The sequence below is a fragment of the Sinocyclocheilus grahami genome, unplaced genomic scaffold, assembly GCF_001515645.1.
Source record: "Sinocyclocheilus grahami isolate Dianchi unplaced genomic scaffold, SAMN03320097.WGS_v1.1 scaffold358.1, whole genome shotgun sequence".
In the NCBI taxonomy this organism is placed as follows: Eukaryota; Metazoa; Chordata; class Actinopteri; order Cypriniformes; family Cyprinidae; genus Sinocyclocheilus; species Sinocyclocheilus grahami.
In genome coordinates, this window is record NW_015505537.1 from 1,118,520 (window position 1) to 1,145,885 (window position 27,366).

Consider the following 27,366-nt stretch of genomic DNA (forward strand, 5'->3'; position numbering starts at 1 on the left):
GTAAGTTCCCCTCAGACATATATTCATATAAACACCTACCCCTAATTGAATCGTGATTTGTTTAGCATCTCAACCGATTTGAATCGTCACATATTTTAATCGATTTTCAACCGGCTCGCGGTTAATCGTTACATTCCTATAGAGCACCATCACTAATTTCAGAACAGTGTTTTGATTCTGGAATCGGGCCTGCCTGTAAATGCCAAAGATTTAATTATAAATAACAAAATGATTAAATGCTGAGTTTTAAAAGATTGAATTGGTTGTAAATTAAATCATTGTAATTATTAACACGAAAAGAATAGGCCTGAGTTAGTTGGCCTACATTATTCGTTCATTTGACAACCGTCTGACTCGCAGATATTCACCTCAGAAAAGAAAGAAAACACATGCTTTTGAGGTTTATACACCTCGTGTTTCTTGTCATGAGTTTATTCTTCTTGATTTCTCAAAATGATTTGCTTGTGTGCTTTCCTTGGCGCGCTGGCGCGAACTGCTCCTTCGCATGAATGTAGATCGCAACGACCGAAGATTTTTGCTTAAAGGGTTAGTTCACCCAAAAATGAAAATTCTGTGGCGGCGCCAGCGCTGACCCAGATACGTCGTGATGACATCATTATGCCAGATCTGGGTCAGCGCCGGCACCGCCACACACTCGCGTCATGATACTGTCGTGAACACACATCCACAAGTGATGAAGTAGAGATGAAAATGTGGAATAAAGTCGTTATTTTTGTTTTCTTTGCGCAAGAAAGTATGCTCGTAGCTTACAGTTGAACCACTGATGTCACACGGACTACTTTGTCGATCATCTTGGTACTTTTCTGGACCTTGAATGTGGTAGTTACCTCGCTGTCTATGGGAGGGTCAGAGAGCCCTCATATTTCCTCAAAAATATTTAAAATTGTGTTCCGAAGATGAACGAAGGTCTTATGGGTTTCGAACAACACGAGGGTGAGTAATTAATGACAGAATTTTCATTTTTGGGTGAACTAACCTTTTAATAATAGCTAGATTACATTTTCGGTTTGTTTCTCGCCAAACCCTACCATATGCCTTCAGAACACTTGGAATATGGGACGAGTTGCATGGGATTATTTTATGAAAACTTTACCCACTTTCTGGCAACAGGATATTGTCAGCAAACCCACAGGCCACATAGCCTACACTTCACTGATAACACTTCTGTCTGTTGCCAAAAACATCGATGGTATCTTTTTCATGTTTTTCTAACATTAATGGAACATACAGCTTAAAAACATTCTAGTGTATATGTCAAACAAATGCATCTATCTTATGTGTAGTGTGAACACGCCTCGCTATGAGACACCGTGTATTCAATTAACTATATATTTTTTCCTGGACTAAAGATGTTCAACATTTATGTAATAGTCACGTGTGCGTATCCTAACAGTAAACCTAACTGTCTTTGAAAATATACACCAGGAGGAAAAAAAGAGTGAACAGCAAAGTGTTAGAAATCCGGATCTCCCCCTACTCCGTAATGCCAATTAGTATCAAGCCCGCCTGCAATGTCCATCTTTAAAATACACAGTAGTATATTACAAATGCCATTATTACTCACCGCGTCGGGAGGTTTGCTTTAAAATACTCATGGACGTGAAGAGATGTTTATGCTGTGTGGAGTAATCCGTTTTTCTCTGCGGTATTTAAAGACTTGCCCATGTGTTTTTCTATACAGTATGTTTCAGTTTAAAACGCTTGGTGGTGTGCCCTTGGGAGAAGTGTCGCCCCCTTCCGCGTGTTCTTCGTAGGCACATAAACACTGACATAAATGAACTGTAATTGGGAGCACATGTGAAAAACACTAGCTTTTGGGAAAATAAATGTTCTGTCTGATTTTGTCACACGCTTTAACATGTTAGATAAATTAATTAGTTAGGCCTACATATACATATGATGAAAAAAAAAGATTAAAAAGTTGTCATGTTCTCAGAAAACACACAATGTATATTATGAGTCAAGAGTTCTACAATACATCAAAAAGGTTTGACTTATTAAAGCTTAAAGCTTTATTAAAGTAAAAACATCTAAAAATTTTATAAAAATATTAAATAGATCATGCAAAACCACAATGTATCATGCTGATTATCTTTAAAAAAATAAAAAAAAATAAAAAAAAAACAGCAGAACTTGAGCTTAAATGTGTGGCAAATGTCAACTTACAAATCCATCACACTAAAGCCATCCTAGCTTGATATAGACACAAATAGATTTTCAGAGAGAGAGAAAGAAAAAAACACACACAAAGGAAGCACTTTTGCTCACACTTGGCTAATTGCATGTTGCAACTATAAGAGGCAGCTGTTTTTATGAATAAAATAATTTATTCTGCTAGGGCTCTGCTAGAGGCACTGAGAAATGCAGTCAGTGGTACATTCTTCTTAATTCGGTTTGAACCTTTAGAATTGACTACTCTGGTAGGTCTACCTGATGAAACATCTCTTCTTCCTGGTGTACCTGAAAACCAGTAAATGGATAATGGCAATCAGATAAAAATTTGAATTTTCTAATTATCTGTGCAGTACACCTGTGGCCAAAGGGAATGAACAAAACATTTTTTTGGTAATTATTGTATGGCATAATATGAATCAGAATTAGCTTTATTGCCAGGTATCTTTTCACATACGAGGAATTTGTTTTCATGACAGAAACTTCCGCAGTGTAACAATGACAGCGACAGAACAAAAACACAGATAATAAACGAATAAAAAATAATGAATAAAAATATATAAATTGACAATTGTATGTGCAGGTATATTACAATAGACAGTTTTTTTGTATGTACAGGTATATTATGTGCAAATTTGAGGTGTAGACTAAGTATGTGTGTTAGATAAATAAGTGTATGAGTGAATAAATAGTGTGTGTTCCACAGTTATTGTCAAGTGTTCATGAGATGGATTGCCTGAGGGAAGAAACTGTTCCTGTGTCTGGCCGTTCTGGTGCTCAGAGCTCTGTAGCGTCGACCAGCTGGCAACAGTTCAAAGAGGGAGTGTGCTGGATGTGAGGGGTCCAGAGTGATTTTGCTAGCCCTTTTGCTCACTCTGGAAGAGTACAGTTCTTGGAGAGAAGGGAGGGTTGTGCCAGTGATTTGCTCAGCACTCCGGACCCTCTGTAGTCTTCTGAGGTCAGATTTGGTAGCTGAGCTGAACCAGACAGTTATAGAAGTGCAGAGAACGGATTCAGTGACGGCCGAGAAGAACTGTTTCAGCAGCTCCTGTGGCAGGTTGAACTTCCTCAGCTGGTGAAGGAAGTACAACCTCTGCTGGGCCTTTTTAACAATGGAGTTAATGTGAGTGGTAACTATTTCAACAGAAAACAATTCATGCCAAACGCAAAAAAGATGGTTTTACTCTAAGTGAAAGTGAATCCAAATAGGTACCCCAAACAAAATGATCCTAAAGTATGATTAAAGAATAGCTTCAGAGGGAATGTCTAACATTCTACTTTAGAGCAATAATCAAACTGTTAAAAAGCATAATAAAAAGCAGATGTGCATATACTGACATTTTGAAGGATTCACTTTTGAGTCTTCAGATGTGACCACAGAACCATTAGGGCAATATGAAGAATAACTATGAAAAGTGAAAATGTAAGAGGTGACTGTGGAGCTCCGTTTGTATTTGCCACAGCAGCTGGGCCCGAACTGAGTGACAGTGAGGCCCCCTCCTGCTCATTTCTGGTATGACTGCCACTGAAATTTACAGACATCCTATGTGGGACATGACATATTCCTGTTCTAGCCAGGAACGCAAGCATGACCTGAAAACACAGACAGCCTGGTACCAGCATCTTGGAGACCATTTAAAGAGATTTCCTAGGAAATTGTCTAATATATTTCCACAGCAGTGCGTAATACTTTATAGTCACCCATTCAACTCAGTGCTGCATAACAGATTATATTCACATACCGTAGAGGACTTAGCCATCATCTAGGGTGGATATGTAATTTCTTGTAACTAATAAATCCTTCTCTATCTGTAATGTGGTCATTTTCATTCTTATGGAAAAGGTGCCTCCAGGGCAGTTTGTATGCTGTGTACATCCTTTCCCAGCAGATAGCACATCTGTCATCATGAAATGCCCGCTCTTCCATTGTAGCCATAGAAAACCTGCCAAGAGACATTATGATTTAGGAGGCCTGTCTTTTCTCACGTCATTACTGCAAATTGCCAAAACCGAGTGCACATACAACAGCTGTTACCTTACTCGTGTACAAAAACAAACCAGCACACAGCATAGTAATAGACTACAGGGAGAAATAGAGTTTGAGAAACTGAAACTGACATTTCAGGAAATTCAGGTTCACTATCATTATATTGAACCTTTTTACAGACTGTGACATTTATTAACATCGTAAACCTAGAATTTTTTTTTTTATATATATATTACCTTGGCACTAAATTACAAAAACCCCCGCTATGAAGGTGTTTCTAAATCAATGGTTGAAAGTGATGGTAAATTTGATTCATTTCTCTGTTCTCACTGCTTTTTTTTTTCCTCATTTGGAAAGGCGTGGAGATGATATTAAGTTTTTTTTTTTCATATGGGAATATTTTGCTGTAGTCTCTCATTCACCACTGTTTACCCAACTATGGTGAGAAAGGCTTTAATGGAGGGGCCCCTTGGGGAGCAGGAGCAGGAGCCCCCCCGGGCTTAACTGGGGAGCAGGAGCCCCCCCCCGGGCTTAACTGGGGAGCAGGGTAGCGCTTACGTGGTGCTGGCACTGGAGGGCGCTCTGGAGGAGCAGGCACAACAAAGCGCCTTCGAGGAGCTGGGACTGGAGCGAGCTCTGGGGCTGGAGCCGACACTGGAGCGAGTTTTGGGCTTGCCACGTTATTGTCCGTGGGGCTTGCCACACTAACGTCCTTGGGGCTTGCCACCATTTGCATGTGTTGTGAGGATTTGCAGCGCGTTTCTTCATTTGCATGTGTTGTGAGGATTTGCAGCGTTTCTTCATTTGCATGTGTTGTGAGGATTTGCAGCGCGTGTGTTGTCAAACTGATGAAGATGTTTTCTTAATTTGCTGGTGTTTTTTCAATTTGCATGTGTTTTCTTAAGTTGCAGCGCGTTGAGCTCTCTCGGCCACCGTAGTTTCCCCCTCGAGGGAGCTGGTGAGGGCAAGCGGCACGAACGCCGTTGCAAAGACGATGGGGTCTGGGCTCGCCTGAGCCAACGCAATAAACATTACTCTTTCCTCCATTTGGGGACGTGGAGGAACTCACGGGGGAAAAAAAAAAAAAAAACTTTCAAAAAACGAGAGGGGGTGCCGCTTACTTTTTAGGTCCGGTATTCTGTCACGGGTGCACTGCTGAGCGGACTGAGGAACAAGGAAAGGAGAGAGACGAGGAGTACATTAATCCAACTGGGTTTAATCAACACATGGAACACTCACGCTATACATGACATGAACAATACCGGATGCTGGAGCACACACAGGGAACCCCATTCATACACACAGGAGGAGGGGATGACGAGACACACCTGGAAGCAATGAAACATCAAGGGAAACACCTGGGACAAATTAAACATGGGAAAGGAAGGCACATGAGGAGCAAAACAACCACAAGACACGGAACAGAGTCTGACAGTGATAGAGATCTAAACTCTGAGATACACCAAATATTGGATCTGCATGAAGAATACATTTGAAAAATGTTTGTATGATTAAAAGCTTTAATAGTGTCAATAGTGTACTGTACCTTTGACTAGGTTAGCAGGACAGTGTTTTCTTACAGCATAGTAGTCTACTTGGTCTGTGGAGTCCACGAAGCTATTTCTGCTCAAAATGAATTCATGAGCACAAACACTATAAACATACAGCACATGTTAGACAACTCACTGTGGAAAACATTTATGCTACCTGATATGATGAGATCATGCTTTCACATAAGATGCTAAAGAACTAAGAAGAAAAACAAACTGAACTAATTTTGATTGACTTATTTTATGTTTCCTTCACATTTCAGATTTTCTTGTTAACACCACAAGGTGTTTACCTTGTACCTCTGTGTAAACAGCAATATTGCTTGTAGTCATAGAGATACTTCTTGGAGCCAAACACCGGTAAGGTAAAGTGTGCAATTAATGAGTCACAAATCACATTGTTAGCAACAGCACCGAGGACACATTAAAGGTGCAAACTACGTATGACCTTAATTGAATGGTGAGTGCATAGATTTTGATTATCAATGATATAATAATCTGTTGTCTGGTAAAATCCTTTATTATTGTATTTGGAGCATATTGGTACTCTTATTCATACTTGGGCTACATGCACACATATTTGTGCACTTTAATTTGTGCTTTCTGCTTTTTTCATGCATATGCAGTATCTGAGAATTATACTCTACCATTCAAACGTTTGTGATCAGTAAAACTTTTTTTTTTTTGTAGGAATGTTTTTGAAAGATTTGAATGGTAGTAAAGCTGGTCTCTTCGAAAACAAATTGTATAAACCACGTGAAATGAAATGTTTACATCATTCACACACACACACAAAAAAGCATGTTTTAGATGTTCTAAAAAGCGCCACAAGGTGGTACCATTGAGTCAACAATTAGTCTCATCCAGGGACTTCTCATCCACAGAGGATTCCTATGGATTCATTGAAAATTATTTGTTTGGATCATGTTTATTTGTCTTTATTTTTATATATTTCACTACAGTAACAATGACGTGATTATCATTTCAACATATCGTTAGACTACTTGCTAAGTGTTATAGGCCTATAACCTCAAAATAATATGAGACAAGGCATAAGAGCATCAGTGTCAGATTATATGATTATCATTTCAGCAAGTTGCTAATTACTAATTGTCACATGTTATCCTGAGATCATATAGCCTAACACCAGCATCAGTCAGACATTGACGCTGACTCATATTTGGCTTCATCCATGCCTTCACTAGAATTAGCCAAGCACGTTAATTAGGAGTAGCCTATCCGAATACATAAACAAATACATATAATCTGACAAATATGGCCTATAAGCATGCGAACTATTAACAGGTGGGTTGGTTCAAAATTCAAGTTAACTTCAAAAAGTTAGCATTCTTTACACAGTGCACTCATTGAATTATGTCTTTTATCGTTCCACTAGGTTCATTTGTTGATATCCGGGGGAAATCCAGTCTAATGGTTCTCAAGCGTTTCAGAGTAAGAACCAAATCAGACATAGCCGACGTACTAACGTATTAACTGTATTCAAATTGCAGACAGACCATAAATTAGAAATAAAACATGTAACCAGCCATTAAAATGAGTCTTATTTAGTGTAAATGAATGTACATTTAAACATGACATAATCGTGTCTCGTACTTCCCCCTAGGCACTCCGCCTGCATGTGTACGACACATTATATCAACAGCGCCAGTCGAGCCTGTCGGGCTCCGCAGCTCATGTCAACAGCCAATTCATCAGCCGGCTGATTACAGCGTGCTGCGAGCACTGAAGTTGACTGAGGGCGATGTGTGCGATACCATTCATCAACGTGTCACAGGAGCTACAAAGGCTCGAGCTGGAATGGAGCGAGATGTTTTTGATTAAACGCTTCCAAGGAGATGAACCAAACAAACGTTGCCATGAACGAGTGTGTTTGGTTACAAACACACAGAGGGCAGGGGAAGGCTGCCGGAGCCAGGTGCCGGGCCGGGCTGTTGTGTTTGTCTATGGTGCGGTTGCCATGGAAACAGAAGGACCAGCGTCGACGTCCTGTCTGTCCCTCAGGGGAGACTTCGTACACACGCTGTGCGAAATGCTGAATATGACAGTAAATAGCGTTCAGAAAACGTATTTGTGACTTTGTTATTAAGTGTTTGGTGTTATTATTTTTTAAATACAATTTTACTGCAATAATAATTGTAGTAACTACTATTTGTGGAGATTTACCGTATTTACAGTGGCACATTTTTGTTAGGTTTATGAGAGGAAGCACAGGCAGGTACAAAGAGCTTCATTTTATGCGCCGAGTGCTTAATAAGGCAAAAAATATATAAAAAAGGTTTCAACCTTACAAAACCAGTAAAGACAAGAGACTTCCATTATGATTTTTTAACAACATCAGTTGTTGTTAATGCAACGTTACTTTAATAGACCAAAGAACACGCCAAAAGTCATTTATAATGGTTTATACAAAGGCAGTTTCCAGTTTCAGTAACACGGTAAGCTAACTAAAACAAAGATATGACAATGCATTTTTGGAAATAATAACAGAAGTGTAGCTAAACACACATAAAGCTGGATTACCATTATCATTTGAAGAATGACATTTTTGGCAAAGTTCAGCAATGAATATTGTTAGAATTTAATGACAGCAATTATGTAATTTTTGGAATAATAATACATGTTGGAGGAAATAAATCTTTTAAAGGGCTTCCTGTGTTTCGCTTCTCCCTGTCTGAAGCATTGTGATGTTTAGATGCACCTTTCTTGTAGCTATTAAACAACAACATAAAAACTGAAACAAATACACCACTTATCTGTTTCCCCACTTGAAGAGCTGTCTTCATGCTTGCTCTTTGAGATTTTCTCCTGAAATCCTACATACTGTACAGCAGACGCTGGTCTGCACGAAAGGAGTGAGACTAGTCCTCACCAGTTCCTTCTTACCCTTCTTTCAACTTTCTAATGAAAACCAACTGTAATACTGTGTTTAAAGACAAACATTTACAACACTTCCTGTGTTACATTGCATAGTGGCGGTGTGATTTTACAGGTCAAAGTTCAAGTTCGGCTTTGGTCCATACCTAAGTGCTGATAAAGATGAAGCTCAGAGCTTGTTGACATGGAGACAGTGTGGCCTTAATTGGCCTTCGGCTTCTCCTCGTAAGTCCCAGCATTCTTGTAGGCCCCTACGTAGCCCGTGTTTTCCACAATCTCCTCCCGCCCACCTTTTCCTTTGCCTTTCCCACTCTCATCAAAGCGCTCCTTGTGTGAGCCCGTATATTTAGATGTGTCGGTTAACCGATCCACTGCGCCAGTTTTTGCCACTTTCTAAAATGGTTAAACAAATAAAACATACAAATGAATAAGGAAATTAATAAAACTATTGAATTATAGCAATATCAGTCAAAGCTGGAGAACAGTATACTATATATATATATATATATATATATATACACACACATATACAGTATATATGTGTGTATTTCAACACCTCTGTTACATTGCCAGTACAGTGTTTTTTTTCTATGAAAATATTAATATTTACAATATCTACTTTTTTATTTTACATTTATGTAGTTTATTTTGCATGCACTGTAAAAAAAAAAGACATATAAAGATTGAAATAGCCTTCTGAACACAAAATGATGAAAAACTCACTTGACTTTTGTGAAGACAATATCTACATCAGTGCTGGTGACATTCTTGCTGTCAATAACTTTGCAGTCTTTGCACAGTTTAGCCCAGTTTTTACCATTCAACTCCTTTTTTCAACACCTCTGTTACATTGCCAGTACAGTGTTTTTTTTCTATGAAAATATTAATATTTACAATATCTACTTTTTTATTTTACATTTATGTAGTTTATTTTGCATGCACTGTAAAAAAAAAAAAAGACATATAAAGTTTGAAATAGCCTTCTGAACAAAAAATGATGAAAAACTCACTTGACTTTTGTGAAGACAATATCTACATCAGTGCTGGTGACATTCTTGCTGTCAATAACTTTGCAGTCTTTGCACAGTTTAGCCCAGTTTTTACCATTCAACTCCTTTCCAGTGGCTTTGGTGTCACCATGAACAGCAAACTTCTTAAAGGCGCTCAGAAGCTGGTCCATTTCTGTGCTTTCTGCCATATTGGGTATTCTGCCAAACAAATAGTAAGACTATGACCTAATGGAACAAAATTCCCAAGAAAAAGATATGTATTAACTGTCCAAATAAGACATCTGCAGTAGTGGCATGATCAAGCCTTAATTTGACAAAAAGATGAAAGAGAAGACAGAATACTGTGGTACACTCTAAAAAAAAGATTACATTGCATTATCATCTGTTAGGAATCTCAGATGTGTACACAATACACAAATAATGTCTAGCATAAGGTTGAGCCCAGACAACAAAACATCTTACGCTCTGATTTAGCAGTTCTGACTGATCCAAGTTATCTGAATTATCTAAATTGTCCTGTGATTTTGGCTTTGAGATATTTCACCAATGGTCTTCTTGTTGCCTGCAGAGCTTTGGCAAACTTCATCAGCAGGTCACCCTCTTTTCCATTGCCTTTTGAATGGCCTGAATGAATAAAATACCAATTAAAGAATCAGCCAAAAGTAACACATTAGGTGTGTGTGGAGCAACAGAGCCTGATGTAAATTCAAGGGCCGTAAGGACTGAGCTAATGGTGTGATTATCAGCACTCAGCAGACAGCTAATTATTCACTTCAGAGCGCTGCTCAACAGACAAAAACACACTGATGTTAGAATTTCCTAAACATTTTCAGACGGCCTCTTTCAGGTTTGTTTTTTTTTAACATTTTTTTAATTTTTTAGTGTGCTGCTAATAGAACTCAGCCAGCTTCCTAATGCTAAGATATAAAATCATGTATCATAGTGATGAAGTGTCCTGTCTCTTATTAACTGCAAAGATAAAGTTTTAAAAATCATTCTAATTGTAGTAGGGATGTTCACAGTACAACTATAACAATAAAGACACAGAGGAACAATATCGTTGGAATCAATTCCAGAAAGATATTTCCAGCTGAAGAATGAAAAGACAGCCAGTCAGAATCCACCGACTTTAAAGAAACTTTGTTTGATATTTTGAGCCGATTTTAGAACACACATTGTTTTCTTTAGCAATGAGGCGCGATGACTTTGTTGTGTTCTGAGCAACAGGAAGTCTGGTAGCATGTGATTCTCAGTCGTCTAGTGTATGATACCCCGTTTTTCCTCTGTAAATATCTCCAAAGTCGGCAAGTGTAGGATGCCTAGTGTTTTAAAATCTGTTCCAATTTTAAGTGATACCTTCTTTCACATTAATACTGTACTGAGAAAAGGGACAGCAGGGACAATATGCAGGCATAAAATAAATATAGACATTGGCATTAGTGGTGTAAAGTACAAGAATGCATTGTCTCTGTACTTGCAACTTCAATGGATCTGTGAATGTGTTTGGATAACATGGAATTTCAGAAGTGAGGCCTAGACTTCTAGAGTTTCTTGGTGTATCTCCACAGTACAGCCATTGTTAATGGAGGCGAGAGTAGGTGTGTGGATGGTCTGATGTGTCTCAGAGTTATTGTGGAATGTTTCAGATGGATGTCAGAAGTTTGGCAGCCGATGGCCTCATGGAGAGGTGATGAGTGTACAGCAGCAGTGGGTGGGCTTGCCCTGGCTTCAACTCCAACTCCTTCAGCCATCTGTAAGTCTCCTCAGTTCACACACATCAAACAGTATCTTATGCTCGGCAAGGCTGCATTTATTTGATAAAAAAATACAGTAAAAACAGTAATATTGTGAAATTTTTTACAGTTTAAAATAACTCTTTTCTATATTCATATATTTGAAAATGTAATTTATTCCTGTGATGGCAAAGCTGAATTTTCGGCAGTCATTACTCCAGTCTCCAGTGTCGCATGATCTTTCAGAAATCCCTTGAATATGCTGATTTGCTGCTCAAGAAACATTTCTTATTATAACCAATGTTGAAAACAGTTGTGCTGCTTAGTATTTTTGTGCTGATACATTTTATCAGGATGCTTTGATGAATGTGAAGTTCAAATGAACAGCATTTATTTGAAAATAGAACTCTTTGGTAATATTATAAATGTCTTTTCTGTCAGATTTGATTAATTTAATGTGTCTTTGCTGAATAAAAAAGAAAAGAAAAAAGTTACGCAGACCAGTTATTTCCTATTTGTTGTGGAGAATGAATACAAAAATTGTTGCACCACGTTGTAATCTTCACTGGTTTGTCAAACAGTTCCTCAATCACTGAACCACTGAAGTAATCTCATTTTATAAGTCGTCATGCTTAACATGTTGCATTTGTGTGCTGTGTATTTCCCTAATACAGTGTGTGAGGGATCATGTGCGAGCTGCTGCTGAGGTTATTCCCACACAGGCGGCCGAATAAAGACATCATTGTGAGTGTGAACCTCACCCTTCTAACACACATACAAAGGCAGTCGTCCACATAAACACACACTGCCCACCTCCCAAGAGATCCCCTCACTCAGGACAAGACTTTGTGGAAGTGTCCATGGAAACCATTGTATTAAAGATGGAAACAGAGACACATGTATCCACCCATCCAGACAAAACACACAAACAAACAGTAGACACATCAAAATAACAAAGGCACGTCCTGAAGAATTTATGAGCAGATCATAATCATCTGCTTCAGCCCTTGATATTTTTTTAGCTAAACCTGCCTGCGGGATACCTGTATTCCCCACACAACATGTTTCTTTATACTTACTCTGTATTTCATACTCAACTATAATAGATTTAATATGTGATAATCACTTCACAAACTATAAAACGTTACATGTTTTATAGACAACTTAATGACTGTTTACTTGATCAGACAGACTGCAACACTGTAATTAACCTGATGATGTCAGTAGTGTTTTGTTCAACATTTATGATATGAATAGTATCCTTATGTGCCTTAGTCACACACTGCAGATGTTACTACTGTCCATTGAAAAACATTATTTTTTTTTAGTTTTAAATTCATAAAATTTTAATTTCATACATTTTAAATTTATTTTTTGCAATTAAAACATGATATTTTGTACCCAGTTTGACTTTTGTGCTGTTTATTTATGGGAAAATAAGTAATAAGTAAGGAAAATAATAAACAGCACAGTGTCTCATAGCAATGAATGCAAATTTTAAATTAGTTTAGGGGCAAAATCAGTAGCATATGTCATCTTGTCTTGAAATAACACCATTTTGTGTTTGTTATGTCAGTTTATGCACTGAATTCACATTGTACTGTGCAGCCATACTCATATATGGCATATTTTATAATGTAAACCACAGCTGCTGATGCATGGCGTATTATGTGTCTATATGATGTTATGTGTGCATGCATATAACGAATCAGACAAGTACATGTATGCATGTTTACAAGAGTGCATTTGTATATGAAGACATTCTGTCACATTAGTATCAGTGAAATGGCTCTTACCTGTGCTACTGACTTCCAGCTGCTGGCAATCCACACGCACACACACTCCCGGGTCTGCACAACTTCTATCCTGTCCTGCTCTCTCTCTCTCTCTTTCTCTGTCTCTCCTGTTACTCCCTTCTGAAATGGGCTTTAAAGGCTGAGGGCTTGTTATCATCTGTTTATTCCTGTATCCATGGAGACATCCTGTTTAACATCGAGGGATGGCAATAAAAGAGAGAGTGTGTGTGTGAAAGAGAGAGAGAAAGAAAGAGAGCCTACTCGAGTTGTAGTGACCAGGGTCATTTATCAGTCGGGGTGAATTGAAGGCTTGAGCACAGCAACATAGAGAAGCCAGAAAAAGACTTTAACACTGTCCAGGGTGTGGCACTTGTGTTTTATGTATGGTTTGTGTTTAACTTTTGTTTTGCCGTGCAGTGTTTGTATGTAAATGCTACTCATTCAATGGTGTGAATGTGTAAGAAGAGAGCGAGGAATGCAATTCATCCAGCACTACATGCATGTGTTAGTATGCGTGTGTGAGAATGCTCATCCAATACTGCTTGTGTGTGTGTCCATACTTAGCTACACTTTGGAACAAGATTGGTCCCCAGAAGTGCTCAAGCCAAATCTGGCAAAACTTCTATTTTAAAGGGGTCATATGATGCGATTTCAAGTTTTCCTTTCTCTTTGGAGTGTTACAGGCTGTTCGTGAATAGACAAGATCCCTAAAGTTGCAAAGACTAAAGTCTCAAACGCAAAGAGATATTCTTTATAAAAGTTAAGACTCTTCCATGCCCTCCTAAAACGCCTCGTTTAACCATGCCCCCACATGTCTACGTCACTGTGTGGGAAGATTTGCATAACGCCGCCCAATTGTTCACGCAAAGAAAGAAGGCATAACTTTTACTCTCGCTGTAGTATTGATGCCGCCACCATGTCGTGAAGGCACTGTGTGTTTCGTTGTGAAAGCCAAACTACTTAGTTTGGCCTTCCAAAAGAGGACGATATCCACTTCATCATGTCTAGAGCTGATCCGTGCTGGTCGCTGAGGAAATACATCAACTTTGCGCTGTGGATCGCCGGATCGGCTTTCACCGTAGACGAAGCGGAGCCCAGCCCGGGCTCGTCACATGTGGTTGCCGCAAGCCCTCCAGACGCTCCTTCGTCGAATCCGCCGGCCTCCGCTCACTCAAGGCCGCCGTGTGTGATGCTGTGTTTCGTTGTGAAAGTGAAACTACTTTGTTTGGCCTTCCAAAAGAGGACACGACTAGAAATCAGTGGTTAAGTTGTATTTACAACACTGTTCCAGAACACTTCAACCCAACTATTCAGATGTGTGCAGCACATTTTATGGAGGACTGTTTCCTGATCCTGTACTACAATGCCAGCTGTTCTCACTCAGAGACTGTAAGTAAGTTTTTTATATATAAAGAATTTGCAACTGACGATTCAAACGCGAGTTTTGAGCAGTGTAGAGTAGCTCTTGTTGTTTGTCATTTCTCCGATCACAAATGCAGACATGGTTTTATGTTTATGCGGCGCGATGCAACATGTAAAAAGACAGTATAAGTCATTATAATCCGTAATTATGTCCCCACTGGATGCATAGAGGAGAAACAATAATGTACAGTATGTGGAAAAATAATGTGTTTTTTGAACCTTAAACCGCATAAACACATTTCATTACACAAAATAATGTTCTTTTTAGCAACATCATATGACCCATTTAAGGACATTCAGGAACAATGTCATTTGTAAAACTGATATATAAATAAAGGCAGCTCAATTGTTGCAAGCTTTCAGTCAATTGTAAAGGCTGGGTTTAAGCAAACTAAATGATTGGTGAAACCTGACATAAATCACCAGTCATTTTACCAGCAAAATAAAAAAATTAAATATATGCACCAATAATAACATGCATTTAGAAAAGAAATGGATTTTCATTGCATGCTGCTCTAAACGCTCTAGCATGCTTGATTTTTTTGGTCAGTAGAAGCATTAAGCATTCAACTATTTTTGAATGATTACCGTTCTGGGAAACTGTCATGTTCTGTCTCTATTTAAGCTAATAAAATAATTAAACCTCAAACCACTAATTTATGTCCAAGTATTTATTTAGGTAACCGTGTTATAAGTAGAAATAATATACAGTCGGGTGGCCATTATTTTAAAATAAACCCTTCAGAGTGATATGATTGGCCTGTTGGAGTTAAATTGCAATAACTCCCTCTTCATGATCCTTTCCGTGTAGTTTCTCTCAGGTGCAGATGAATCTCACAGAGGGACATTCTGAAGATGGCCAGAGAGGTATTTTTTGCTGAGTCTTTCTCTGCTCTTTCTGTCTTTTTCTCGTTTGGCACCTCTCCTTCATCCACTGAGTTAATATGTTCCATGGTTGCCCTCACTGTCTCTTTCCTCTTGTTGTCAGAATTACTATTTAACAACAGCCTGGAGCCAAATGTGTTAGAGCAGAGCCGAGATTTACATAGGAGATGTATTTTTAATTTTGTTTGGATGTATTTATTTATGTTTTAAACCATTTTTGCCATATGGAATTACTTTTTATGAGTGATACAACATGCAGGATCAAAATATATATATGAGCCTTTTAAACAGTTTGTACCAGTACAATATATTTCAACCATCGATGAAACAAAATGCATAACAAATATTTGGAGCAAGTTAAATTTTACACCAATAACATATAACAACAGTTTAAATGAACTGAATAATTCAGGCTCATATATACAGAATTGTGATGGAGCATTTGCATTGCCAGTTGTATTACGGCACATTAGACCGATCAAATTGCCCTTCGAACAAACTGTTCGCCAAACTTTAACTCCTTACACATACAAAGAACACTTTTATTCACTTGCTGAATCATGGTGCTGAAAAATGATTTTTAACAGAGAAGTTTGTTTAAACGCCTCTTCATTCATCTTTCCACAGCTGTGCCACTTGGCATCTCATCACTGCATGACTTTACAATATAATACAATAATTTCAATAAATATGCTAGATTTATTAAAAAATACGTATTAAAATTATTTAAAAAATAAACCAATTATAATATTGTTAAATATAAAATATGATCAAATGTATAAAAAAATAAATGCATAATCTAAATATTTGTTTATTTTGGGCGTTTTTTGAGTGTTGGAGTATCATGACAATCAGCATATAAAGCTAGAATGCTGAACTTTATAAGGTTGTGCTCTTTCACAGCTCAACAGCACAGCATTTATCCTCTTCTTGGTGGTACAGTTAGGTCACGTGTACTGTTTCCTAGGTTCAGCAAATATATTGTGGCTGAGCAAATTTTCTGAGTGTTTATGTATGCGTGTACTTTAAGAAGCTCTCTGAAACTTTGGAGTGTTGCCATTCCAAATAGTGATCTAATGAAATGATCTTTCATCACTCACTTGACCAGATTACATTACAGATGCCTCCACCAGAAACAGCATTGAGACTTGCTATGGGAAAGGAAAACTACATACCACGACAAAACATTGGGTGTGTGGTGTGTGTTTAAGAGGAAGGGAACAAGACATTGTGTTCAACTAGGATCAAAGCCATTAAAACTATGAATACCTTTGTCAGCATTAAAACGTTGAAATATAAAGTGTCTTCATTTTATTTTATTATAATCAGTAGATATGTAGTTATTTAGAACAGTTGTTCTCATTAGGCCCCCCAGTGGGCCCTCAGCAAACTTCCAAATGGGTCACAAGATGGCTTAAAATTACCTAATTATATTAAAAAGAAACTTAACTTGATTCAAATGCAACAACACACAAATTTTCCCCTAATAACAACTGTTTTTATTGAAGATCATACCGAATCAGAAACTTGAATCTTCTGTTATCTCAAAATTATTTGTGGTTAATTATTTTAATATAGCAACACTCGCAATGACTGTTAAGAATTAAATTTGTTTGAAAGCAAGCAGCTTGATCATAAATACAGCAGAAATACCAGAGTAATTTGTCCAATATGAGGGGCCTTTGAATATGGTGTTGGAAAATGGGTGGCCATCGGGTCATAAGGCTGAGAACCAGTGTATTAAAAAAAAAGCCACTGCATTCATGTCACATTTAAGAGACTGAGAATGGCATGCATTTTTGTATTTTAGCTTTGAGAACAAGAGCTCATCCACAACATGAGTTTTAAATGCATAGCCAATAAACAACACCCATCCATCCTACACTACCCTGAAAAACGTTCTCATGCTGAAATGTAAAAAAAAAAAAAAAAAAAATATATATATATATATATATATACTGTATAGATATCAGGATTGCACACTGTTATAGACATTATCATTTAATATGGAAACATACTGGATTGGATTATTTATTTCTGTAAAAATAATGGTTGCGACCCTACAGATGTGTGACATGCACTCATAGCCCTGTTAAACTTTTATGTTTCAATAAAGTGTTGAGTGATGTCTGTTACACATTCAGTGGCTAAGACACACACTGTATCTCTATGACCTTTTGATGATTGACATGTTTAGTGGGTGTATGTGAGTTGTCACGGAAACACTTTGTTGTGATATCAAACTTCACACTGCAAAATGGCGTGCAGAAAGTGAACGGTCCGGTATCTGCCATAGTGTGATATTTACAGTGCACGACATGTCAAACAAACTGAATTCTTGCACTACAGCATATTCAGCGGGACATAACATGCATTTACCAGAGTTTCAGTTCATATCCTGTTTTACCCTCTCACTCTCAGCACCTCTTCATCACCTATATTATTTAAGCATGCAACAAATCAGTTTTATACTCACAAATTAAAAACATGAAAGCTGACCAGTCAGAGGTGGTTTTAATGCAGTATGCATCATCAATTTGGATTTTGCAATCCAAAAATATCATACAACATACTCTTCCTTTTCTCATTTGCTTTATTTACTTAGCTGCTTTTCTATGCAAACTAATGTTTCTTCATTTTCAGCTCATTTAGCACTGTGAAAGTAGAGAAACCCATGGCCAACAGGAAACAGATGTGCACCTCAGAACAAAAGGTCTGGAGCTGTTGGTTGATGTCTTTGCATGTTTGATGTATAATGGAAAGAATCAACTCTCCACCAAGCACCGTTCATTGAGGTAGCTTGTTTTTGCATGTGACAGAATATGAAGTGTGTAAAGTTTTTTCGAAGCCTGTCTGCATGTGTGACCATTGGAAAATATAGTACTGCATCTATATGTCCAGCAGTGACCACTGGTGTCCACAACAATTCTGTGATTTAATGAACACAAGCGGTGGGAAAGATGTGTGAGAGCCACTGGAGGGTCAAACTAAAGGCATCAAACACTCACTTCATATTTCAGCTTTTGTTTAAACTGTTGTCATAGAGACAATTGCTGCTAGCATAGCTTATTTTCTTTACTTTTTTTCTGGTAAGGACTATAGATGATGAGATCAGTGAAACAGACTGAGAGACATTGATAAGTGAAAGGACACACAGTTCTGTTTAACCAATCTTTCCCTGTCAATCCTACCTCAGCTGCATGTGGAGGCCACAGCTTATTTATCTGCTGTACTGAATTGAAGTAAACCTGTTCAGAGCAAAGGTACATTATGAACGGTACTAATGCTGCCCACTACATGACTTCCAAAGTTGTCCGATTTATTGTCTTTTCACACTAAACAGCTGTTTGTCTTTGCCAATGTCAGCTTCAGTCAAACACATTTCACACTACAAGACTTGGATTGTAGGCAGGTCTAGATATTCGCTTATTAAATATCTCTCAGGCATTGCCGCATCAGCATCGCATCAGTTCTCTCAGATCATGTCCTCGATCATTTAAACATAGAGATGGTCACTCACAAGCGAACACCAATTTGCCTGATTTTGGGCTTTTGTCTACAGGACAACATCCATTAATTGTTGTGCTAAAATCAATCAATCAGGACTAAAATCATGATAATAACATAGCAGCATAGCTGGCTGTCAATATTTTGTTTGTATAGCACTTTTCACAAAACACATTGTTTCAAAGCATCTTTAGAGAGAATTATGATGTTAAAGTTTATAATAGCCTATCTTCATGCCTTATAGTCGCATTTAGCAGATTAGAGCTGGGCAATAATATAGTGTACATTCTGCAACGATATAAACAATCAAGAAGTTGAGATTTGCTATATCACTTTATGTGAGTACTGTATGTGTGTGGGTAAATGTATATCCATCTTGAAACACTCGAAAAACTTAAAAATATTGCTGGGTGGTAATATAATTTACATTTTGCCATGATATAAACAATCACACAGCCGAGATTTTGCTATATATCACTTTATGTGAGTATACTGTATGTATGTATGCGAATAAAGTAGGATAAACTTAAATATCTAACTTTATGTATAGAGCTGTACGATAATATACTTTACATTTGGCATTTTATATGTATTACTATGCTAGTGCACAGTATGTGTGAGGGTAAAGTTTGATAGGCCTGCTTGTTGTAGGATGGAGAGAAAAAAACTAACATTTTACATTTACATTTACATTTAGTCATTTAGCAGACGCTTTTATCCAAAGCGACTTACAATTGGGGGATACATAAAGGGTGGAGCTTTGAATATCAAATCCCTTGATCTCACTATCCCATACTGACAAAGTAAAATTCCCTTCAGTGCGCACAGTATAATTCATGAGAAGTCATAATGCATGTCATAATAAGGCCTTTGTTTGACTTTGATGATCAGAACGGTCTATAAATCTGTTCAACCAACAATAGTTTGAACACACTATACATCAGCCAAGGTGAATTCTGAAAACTGAGCTCTTCATCTGTGGTGAATAATTGTGTGCAGTGTGCTCCTGGCTCCAGCCAAAAGCACGTCACACGTTCTGCTGCATGCCTCTCTTCAGCAGAGCAACTCTGATTGTCAGTGTTACCATGTTATAGTGTCCTGATGCCATGGTTACTCTGGGTACACAGCACTGCAAAAACAGCCACCTGGGTTTTAGAAGGACCATATCCAAAACCAAACAGAAATCGCAACTAGCCTTTTTTGAAAGAAATTTCTAAACACATTTTAAAGGCTTATAAAAATAGAATATACCTATGAAAATGTTAATATACCTATGAATGATTTTAAAAGCAGAATAGGCAGCACAGTTTTATAGTAGTTTGAGATTAAATGGATGTAGGAGCAGAACGTGATACTGAGCTTTGAAAGCAGGAGAGGAAGGAGAGTCTGAAAGATTTTATGCAGCTGGTCAGGGAACAGGATCCAGCTTGTCAGTGCTATTTTCAAAACCAAAACAATAGCCCCATTCTTAAGGCAAGGAAATCACAAGTGTAACTGCCAATGATATCATACTCCAGTTGTTGGTAAATAAACTTCAGTGGTTAACTACGCTCTTATTTAGTGGATATTGTGACTCAAGAAACATCTGACAAATTCTGTCATGTCTCTCTCTATTCAGCCATATTGAGCAAGTTTTCATCTTAATCGTTGGGAGTCTAAAAATACTTTTCCTCAACTCCACGTGCATGTGACCATTACCTAATATTGTTTTTGCCCACATTATGGCCTTGACAACAGGCTTTCTGTCAACACAGTAGTAGTGTTCTCAACTGCTAAGCCCATAAATATGTAGTATTAAAATATACTAGGACCTGCAGCAGGTGTTTGGGTGACATGATTGTGTGCAGGTCTATGCTACTGAAAGCTCTTTGTCACTACAGTTCTACACAATTACAGAGTCAACAATTTACTTACATTCTTCTTAGAGCATGTGTATTTGCACTAGATGTGAATATTGGATATTTGGGTAATTTCTCAATCGAGTCTGCAAGTTGTCATGTATTTTTGTACTACCCAAGTGGTGCTATAGACACCCGTGACTATTTTTTGCTTTGGATTCTGAATGAATTGAAGTGTACATTAGTACGGTCTGAAGAACCTTTAAAGGAAATGTACTTGGAAAAATGTCTACTATCGATTCAGGACACAAAAACAGCGCAACAATCATGCAATGCTACACGTGCTCTTTTTATTGAGGAGAAATTGAGGTTAAAAAGATAAAAGGTACAGGAATGGCAATGATAACTCTGGCTGTGTTCAGAATGGCATAATATTGTATTATTCATAATGTATCTGCAGTATATATACTGCACATCATTTGCACATTTTCCACATGCCTGGAAAATCCAGATGATCTAAATGTACAAAATACTGCACACTGTGTGGAATTTATTGTGGGACACACACATGATTTTGTTCCATTTCCATTTGATGACTGAACAAACTGTTATTTATAACATATCATGATCATACTTATAAAGTATATTTTTACACAGCACTGAAATTAATGAAATTTCATTTAAATTATATGCAGTAAAATAGTATTCCTTTCCAAACAAACATAGCCTGAGAGTCATTTCCTGTTTACTGTCTTTATTAAAAAATGAGTGGCTAGATTTCAAATTAGAATTTTTACCCACCCCTTTAATAATCCTAACATTGCAGGAGTCTTTTGCAGTGTAATATTTATTAAAGATGGTTTTGAGAGAAATGTACAAAAATATATCACTCATTCTTTAGTTGATATAACACATAAAAAAAGCCTGAAAATAACAGATGATATTAAAACATTGATAACATTTGTTTTCATATTGCTTCCCCATCAGGCCATCATTCAGCCACTCCCTCTACCCAAAACATCATGTACCAAGAATGTTTCGGTTCATACAACTGTGTAACTGGGTTGTCGGAGCAGCATTTGAGATGAAGGGAGTGGACTTCTTTCATAAGGGCCCACATCATGTGGCACTGCTTAATATAAGATGTTTATTGAGAAAGTGACTAAAGCACTTGAGTAGAATACCTCTAAAAGTGCACTCGATAGTACATACTGTAACTCAAATTCACCCAAAGAAAACTGGACCCGATTCAAACAACCAGACATATAAAAGCTTATAAAAACAACAAAAAGGAAATGCAACAATTAATTACAACAATCATTTTAAATAGGTAACTAAATACAAAAATGTACAGATATGGACAAAAAAAAAAAAAAACAACAACCTGAAAATGAAAATCAGTGGACGTGTGATTCATCATAGAAAACAAAAACTTTGGCATTTAATGTATATAAATAAATAGTTAAGAAGGGCAGCACTGCATTAAGTATTTAAAAAAAACATATTTGTGCAATGCTTCAGCAAAGTCATAGTGAAAGGTACTGGAATTAATGAAAGGTTAAATAAGTTAGTTTATAATTTATATCGTGTCATGGATTCCTCAAAAAATTCATAATGAGTTGAGGGCTCAAGTCCAAGGCTTCGATCCACAATCAACAATTTCATGAATAAATATATATATAAGTGAATCTGATGACCCACTGTCAAACATATCTAAATGCAACTTTGACCAACGACAACCAGCATTAGATGTTTTGTCCAGCAAAAGGTCAGACAACAAATTATCATTGCTGACATTCAGTGGTGTTTTGCATAGGTTGCATCAGGTTCTGAGTGCTACATCAGCTTTTATCTCATCTTACTAAAGCAGCTCAAGCTTTTTAACGGAGAAACAAGGCCGACCACGAGCCCCATGAGTCCTGACTAGTGGTGATGCGTCTCTGTAGCCGTCACTACACAAGCAGGGTTCTTACACTGGTGCTGGGTTTAGTGTCCTCCATATTTCTCTTTGTGCCTGTCTGTTTGCGTTTGGCCACACGGGGACTTTCCTCTGTGATAATGCCCTCTAGGGGCATGGCAGGCTCTCCGCTTTCTCGACTCATGAACATAGACGGATTATGGGATACCATCTCAAACCTCTGCTCTGCAGCTTTACGAACGGCTGCTTTCCTCTTGGTCCTGGGCTGAGGGGAGGGTAAAGCTTGTCCAGCTGCTGAGGAAGGCAAAGCACACTGGAGAGAAGAGGAATAGCTGCTGGCAGACATAGCAGCATTAGTAGTGCCAGCCAGGGCTGCGCTGCCAAGCCGAGCCATTGCTACAGGGATCTCCTCCAGAGATTCTGCAGAGTCAGAATGATACTCAGCAGGGGGACCAGCAGCTTGTACGGGTGCAAGAGGGGGGAGGGAGGCCCGCAGGGGGAATGTTGGGAAGGGTAAGCGTTGACCAATAGAGGAGGACACAGTGGAGGCAGCTACAGAGGACTCTATTTGTGTAAAGCGCAGACACAAATCACAAAGGTAACTCACACTCTGATTCACCAATATCAAGACCACTGAAAAACACCACAAGGATTTTTTTTTAAGCATTTGCTACAATTATTTCAGAATCGATTCAATTTTACATTTTTACAAGATTATACTGGGAAACTGCATGCTAAACTCAAACAGCTAAACTTGTGTGAATAAAAACAGCTTATGGAATCTCATTTCTGCAACCTAAGAAAAAAAACAAGCTTTGGTAAATTATTATTATGAAAAAAATCATAATGATATATTATAAAAAGTCAAAATTATGACAAACTTTCATTATAAAAAGCAGAAATGTATCTCATAATTATGATTTTCTCATAATTCCTACTGTCCCTTTTTATCTCCTAATTTCTACTTTATGTCAGAATTATTATACAAATTCTAAATGATGGCAAACTGTCATATAAAAAGTTGAAACTTCTCATAATTATGACTTATAACTCTCATAATTTCTACTGTCATAATTATGAGATACATTTAAAATTATGACAAATATTCGTAACTATGACTCATATGACTTTTAATCTCAATGGTCAGAATTATTATACAAATTCTAAATGGCAAACTGTCATATAAAAAGTTGAAACTTCTCATAATTATGACTTATAACTTTCTCATAATTTCTACTGTCATAATTATGAGATACATTTAAAATTATGACAAATATTCGTAACTATGACTCATATGACTTTTAATCTCAATGACATCTCATATTTTCAATTTTGTCATTATTATTTTTGATGTCAGAATTATGATTTACTAATGGATGTTTTATGTTGCAGAAATAAGCTTCAATAGTTCCTAGATCAAATATTTGAACAAGGCACACAGGTAGTTTAGGAGCACAGAACTAACCAAACACTGTAATTACAACAATGCAACACAAGCTAAAATAAAAGTTATAAATCAGGTAAAGACAACTGCTCTATTAGCAGGTTTTTTATTCTTCTTAGTGCTATTCTTCCGTCTAAAGCAAACAGGGTGTTGTTCAGGGATTCAGATCTACCACACTGTTTAATATTATAACATAGCAACGTCTTCCATAACTTACTAATCTCCTAAACCAGTGACGCACTGTTAGGATTAGTCTACATTCTATCTTAGTTCACATGTTCAGTATGTGATATGCTGCTAATATGTTGCAGCACTGTACTTTTTATCTGTGTTTGTAAACATAAACATAACATTTTAGGCACTTGCACTAATACATAAAACACATGCACTAATAATTGCATAATGAACAAATGTATACTATCTGTGTCATATTTATATACAGTGGGTCAAATAAGTATTTGATACACTGCTGATTTTTCAAGTTTTCCCACTTACAAAGAATGGAGAGATCTTTCTGGATTTTTTTTTTGATTCGGTCTCTCACAGTTGAGGTGTACCTACGATGAAAATTACAGATCTCTCCATTCTTTGTAAGTGGGAAAACTTGAAAAATCGGCAGTGTATCAAATACTTATTTGCCCCACTGTACGTCCGGGCACTTTTTTCCTTTCTTACTCTCATCTCTATTCTGGCCTGTACTCCTCTGATCTTCAGCCTCCTAGAATGAATTACTGTTGTATTCCACATTTTGTAAATTGCTTTAGATAAAAGTGTCTGCTAAATGAATAGATGTACACTACTATTCAAACGTTTGGGGTCAGTAAGTGACAGTAGACTTAACACTGTTACAAAACATTACTATTTCAAACAAAAGTTGTTCTTTTGACGTTTCAGCCTTGGCGAGCATAACGGGCTTCTTTCAAGAACATAAAAAAAAAATCAGTAGTGTAAATCAAAGAGATATTATAGACATAAGTTGATCGTGTACGTTTGTCTTACCCGGCTCAGCAGAAGTCTTTGGCATGCCTTTGGTGGTGCTGGTGTCAATGGACCTGTCACTGTTTACCTCGGCTGCAAGTTTGCGCACTTTCCTCTTTTTTTTCTATGGAAATAAATTAAACTGTTTTACCACATAATGAGGCAGACAGATGTTGCAACTTAAGTAGAGCGTACAGACCACTGGTTGTATAATTAGACCCTAAAATTAATATAAATTAGTTTGATTTTAACTTGTTCTGTGTCTGCAGGTTGTGTTGTGTGTGATAATGTGTCACACCTGTGTGTGTTTGTGAGGGTAAGGAGATGCTTTGTTCTCTGTTAGGACAGCAGGGAGGAGCTCTTCTTCACGCATGTGCTCAGACGAGCCTCTGACCCGGCCGTTGCCATAACGCCTACGGAGAGACGCCCATTACTCAAAGCTTGTGCACAAATGACCAACAATTTTACATTCACTTATTTACTTCAGATGTTATACCATAGACAACATTTCTTCAAAAAAAGATACATCCACTGTCTTCGAAGACCATTTGCTATGATTGCTAAAAGTTCCAAGAGCCTCATAACAAAATGCAATGACAAGTCGTTCCAAAACTTTGGAAATTCTATGGAATCGCTCATCACCCAACATGACTGTCAGTCTGACATCACAGTACCACTTTGCCACTGTTGGCTGATGTTCACATGCAATCATATATCCACACTTCCTGCTACACAGATTGATCAAACCTGTCCCAGCCACTCCAGCTAACAAGAAGTTTAGAATACAATAGTAATCAGAATAGAAATAACAGGCTTATATCTTAGCTTACTAGCAATAATTTTTATTGTACAGACTATTATAATCTCACATACAACGTGTGTGAACTTCATATTCATAATTGTATTATTTTTTTAATGAAGACAATTAATGTCTGTTACTGAATAGACAATTTACGAGTGAGGCCTTTAATGTAAAATAATAACTTGGAAATTGAAATGCCATGGGAAACAATTCTGCCCCTATGACATGTAAAATAGTATGACAGCCTCAGTAACTGCTTCTGCAGAACTGCTCCAGTTAGGAGCCCGAAAAGGTAAAAATTAAACAAACACTCGGTTCACCGGACTTTCTCAATTAAACAAAACCCTTCGAAAAATATGGATTATTGTAAAATGCATACTGATGTATAAGGAACTAATGGACCAGTCCCTCCAGATATAAAAATCAAATAAGTAAAAAAATTTTTTTATCTGAAACTGATGCTCTAGCTCACATTTTAACTGCCCCACAAAAAGCATTAGTATCCTTTCTTCCCTTCCAGCTGAGTTCTCAAAGGGTTGTCATGATACCATAATTGCCCAATAGAATAAATTAGATTATCTGTATTTTTTGGATCACTGTAAAGGAATCAGTCATCCCCTTAAGCCACTATTAGAACAAAATATGCAGAGTAACGTTGATTTGGCTGGACTGTAGACATTAATGTAGGCAGCAGGCTTAAAGGGAGAGAAAGCCAAGTCTTGTGTGAATGGGTGATTGTTTTCCCAGGGCTCTACGCTTTACTTTTCTTTATACATTTTTTTTTGTACAAAATAATAATGAAAAAATGCAGTTCATGGCCCCTTTAAAGGGGTCATATGATGCGATTAAAATTTTTCCTTTCTCTTTGGAGCGTTACAAGCTCTTGGTGCATAAAGAAGATCTGTAAAGTTGCAAAGACTAAAGTCTCAAATCCAAAGAGATATTCTTTATAAAAGTTAAGAGTCAGCCACGCCTACCTAAAACGGCTCGTTCTAACATGCCCCCACATATCTACGTCACTATGTGGGAAGATTTGCATAATGCCGCCCAAATGTTCAAGCAAAGAAAGAAGGCATAACTTTTATTCTCGCTGTAGTATTGTTGCCGCCGCCAATGACGTGAAGAGCACAATTGGTGGCTGACTAAATACTTTTTTTCCCCACTGTATCAACTTAGTAGTGTAGATCGTCGGATCGACATTCACCGTGGACGAAGCGGAGTCCAGTCTGGGGTCGTCACATGTGGTTGCCGCTCCTTCGTCGAATCCGCCGGCCGCGCCGTTCTCAAGCCCGCCGCTTCTGCTCACTCTAGCCCAGCCTCAGCTCACGCTAGGCCGCCATGTGTTTCGTTGTGAAAGCGAAACTACTTTGTTTGGTCTTCCAAAAGAGGACACGACTACAAATCAGTG

The 27,366-nt window shown here is 37.6% G+C and overlaps 3 protein-coding genes across 7 annotated transcripts in view; all 3 read right to left on the minus strand.

The window, feature by feature from the left end:
- Positions 1 to 1,745, minus strand: part of LOC107548949 (dipeptidase 3-like) — an 11,296-nt gene extending 9,551 nt beyond the window's left edge. For both annotated transcript variants that reach the window (XM_016229824.1, XM_016229823.1), the window contains exon 1: positions 1,586 to 1,745. Coding sequence is in view for 1 of the 2 variants with exons in the window: in XM_016229823.1 (XP_016085309.1) it covers positions 1,586 to 1,616 (31 nt within the window). In the remaining variant the exon portion in view is untranslated. The remainder of the gene's footprint in view (positions 1 to 1,585) is intronic.
- A 6,285-nt stretch (positions 1,746 to 8,030) lies between these two features.
- Positions 8,031 to 13,257, minus strand: LOC107548919 (tubulin polymerization-promoting protein family member 3-like). Its single transcript, XM_016229792.1, has 3 exons — positions 13,165 to 13,257; positions 9,641 to 9,833; positions 8,031 to 9,018 (listed from the first exon to the last, which is right to left on the minus strand). The coding sequence occupies exons 2-3, from the start codon at positions 9,821 to 9,823 to the stop codon at positions 8,827 to 8,829; spliced, it is 375 nt and encodes a 124-aa protein (XP_016085278.1). The 5' UTR covers positions 9,824 to 9,833; positions 13,165 to 13,257; the 3' UTR covers positions 8,031 to 8,826.
- An 8,945-nt stretch (positions 13,258 to 22,202) lies between these two features.
- LOC107548950 (probable palmitoyltransferase ZDHHC1) overlaps positions 22,203 to 27,366 on the minus strand; it is a 17,526-nt gene continuing 12,362 nt past the window's right edge. For 3 of the 4 annotated variants that reach the window (XM_016229828.1, XM_016229827.1, XM_016229826.1), the window contains exons 9-11: positions 25,455 to 25,569; positions 25,178 to 25,280; positions 22,203 to 23,298 (exon numbers count right to left, since the gene is read on the minus strand). In XM_016229828.1, coding sequence (XP_016085314.1) covers positions 22,769 to 23,298; positions 25,178 to 25,280; positions 25,455 to 25,569 — 748 coding nt within the window. In that variant the 3' untranslated portion in view covers positions 22,203 to 22,768. The remainder of the gene's footprint in view (positions 23,299 to 25,177; positions 25,281 to 25,454; positions 25,570 to 27,366) is intronic. The other variant, XM_016229829.1, reaches the window with a different exon arrangement.

Excerpts from the sequence above, each read along its gene's own strand:
- LOC107548919 (XM_016229792.1), bottom strand. The coding sequence starts at position 9,823 with ATGGCAGAAAGCACAGAAATGGACCAGCTTCTGAGCGCCTTTAAGAAG. Across the intron at positions 9,019-9,640 it reads TAGATATTGTCTTCACAAAA|AAAGTGGCAAAAACTGGCGC; the intron begins GTCAAGTGAGTT and ends TAACCATTTTAG.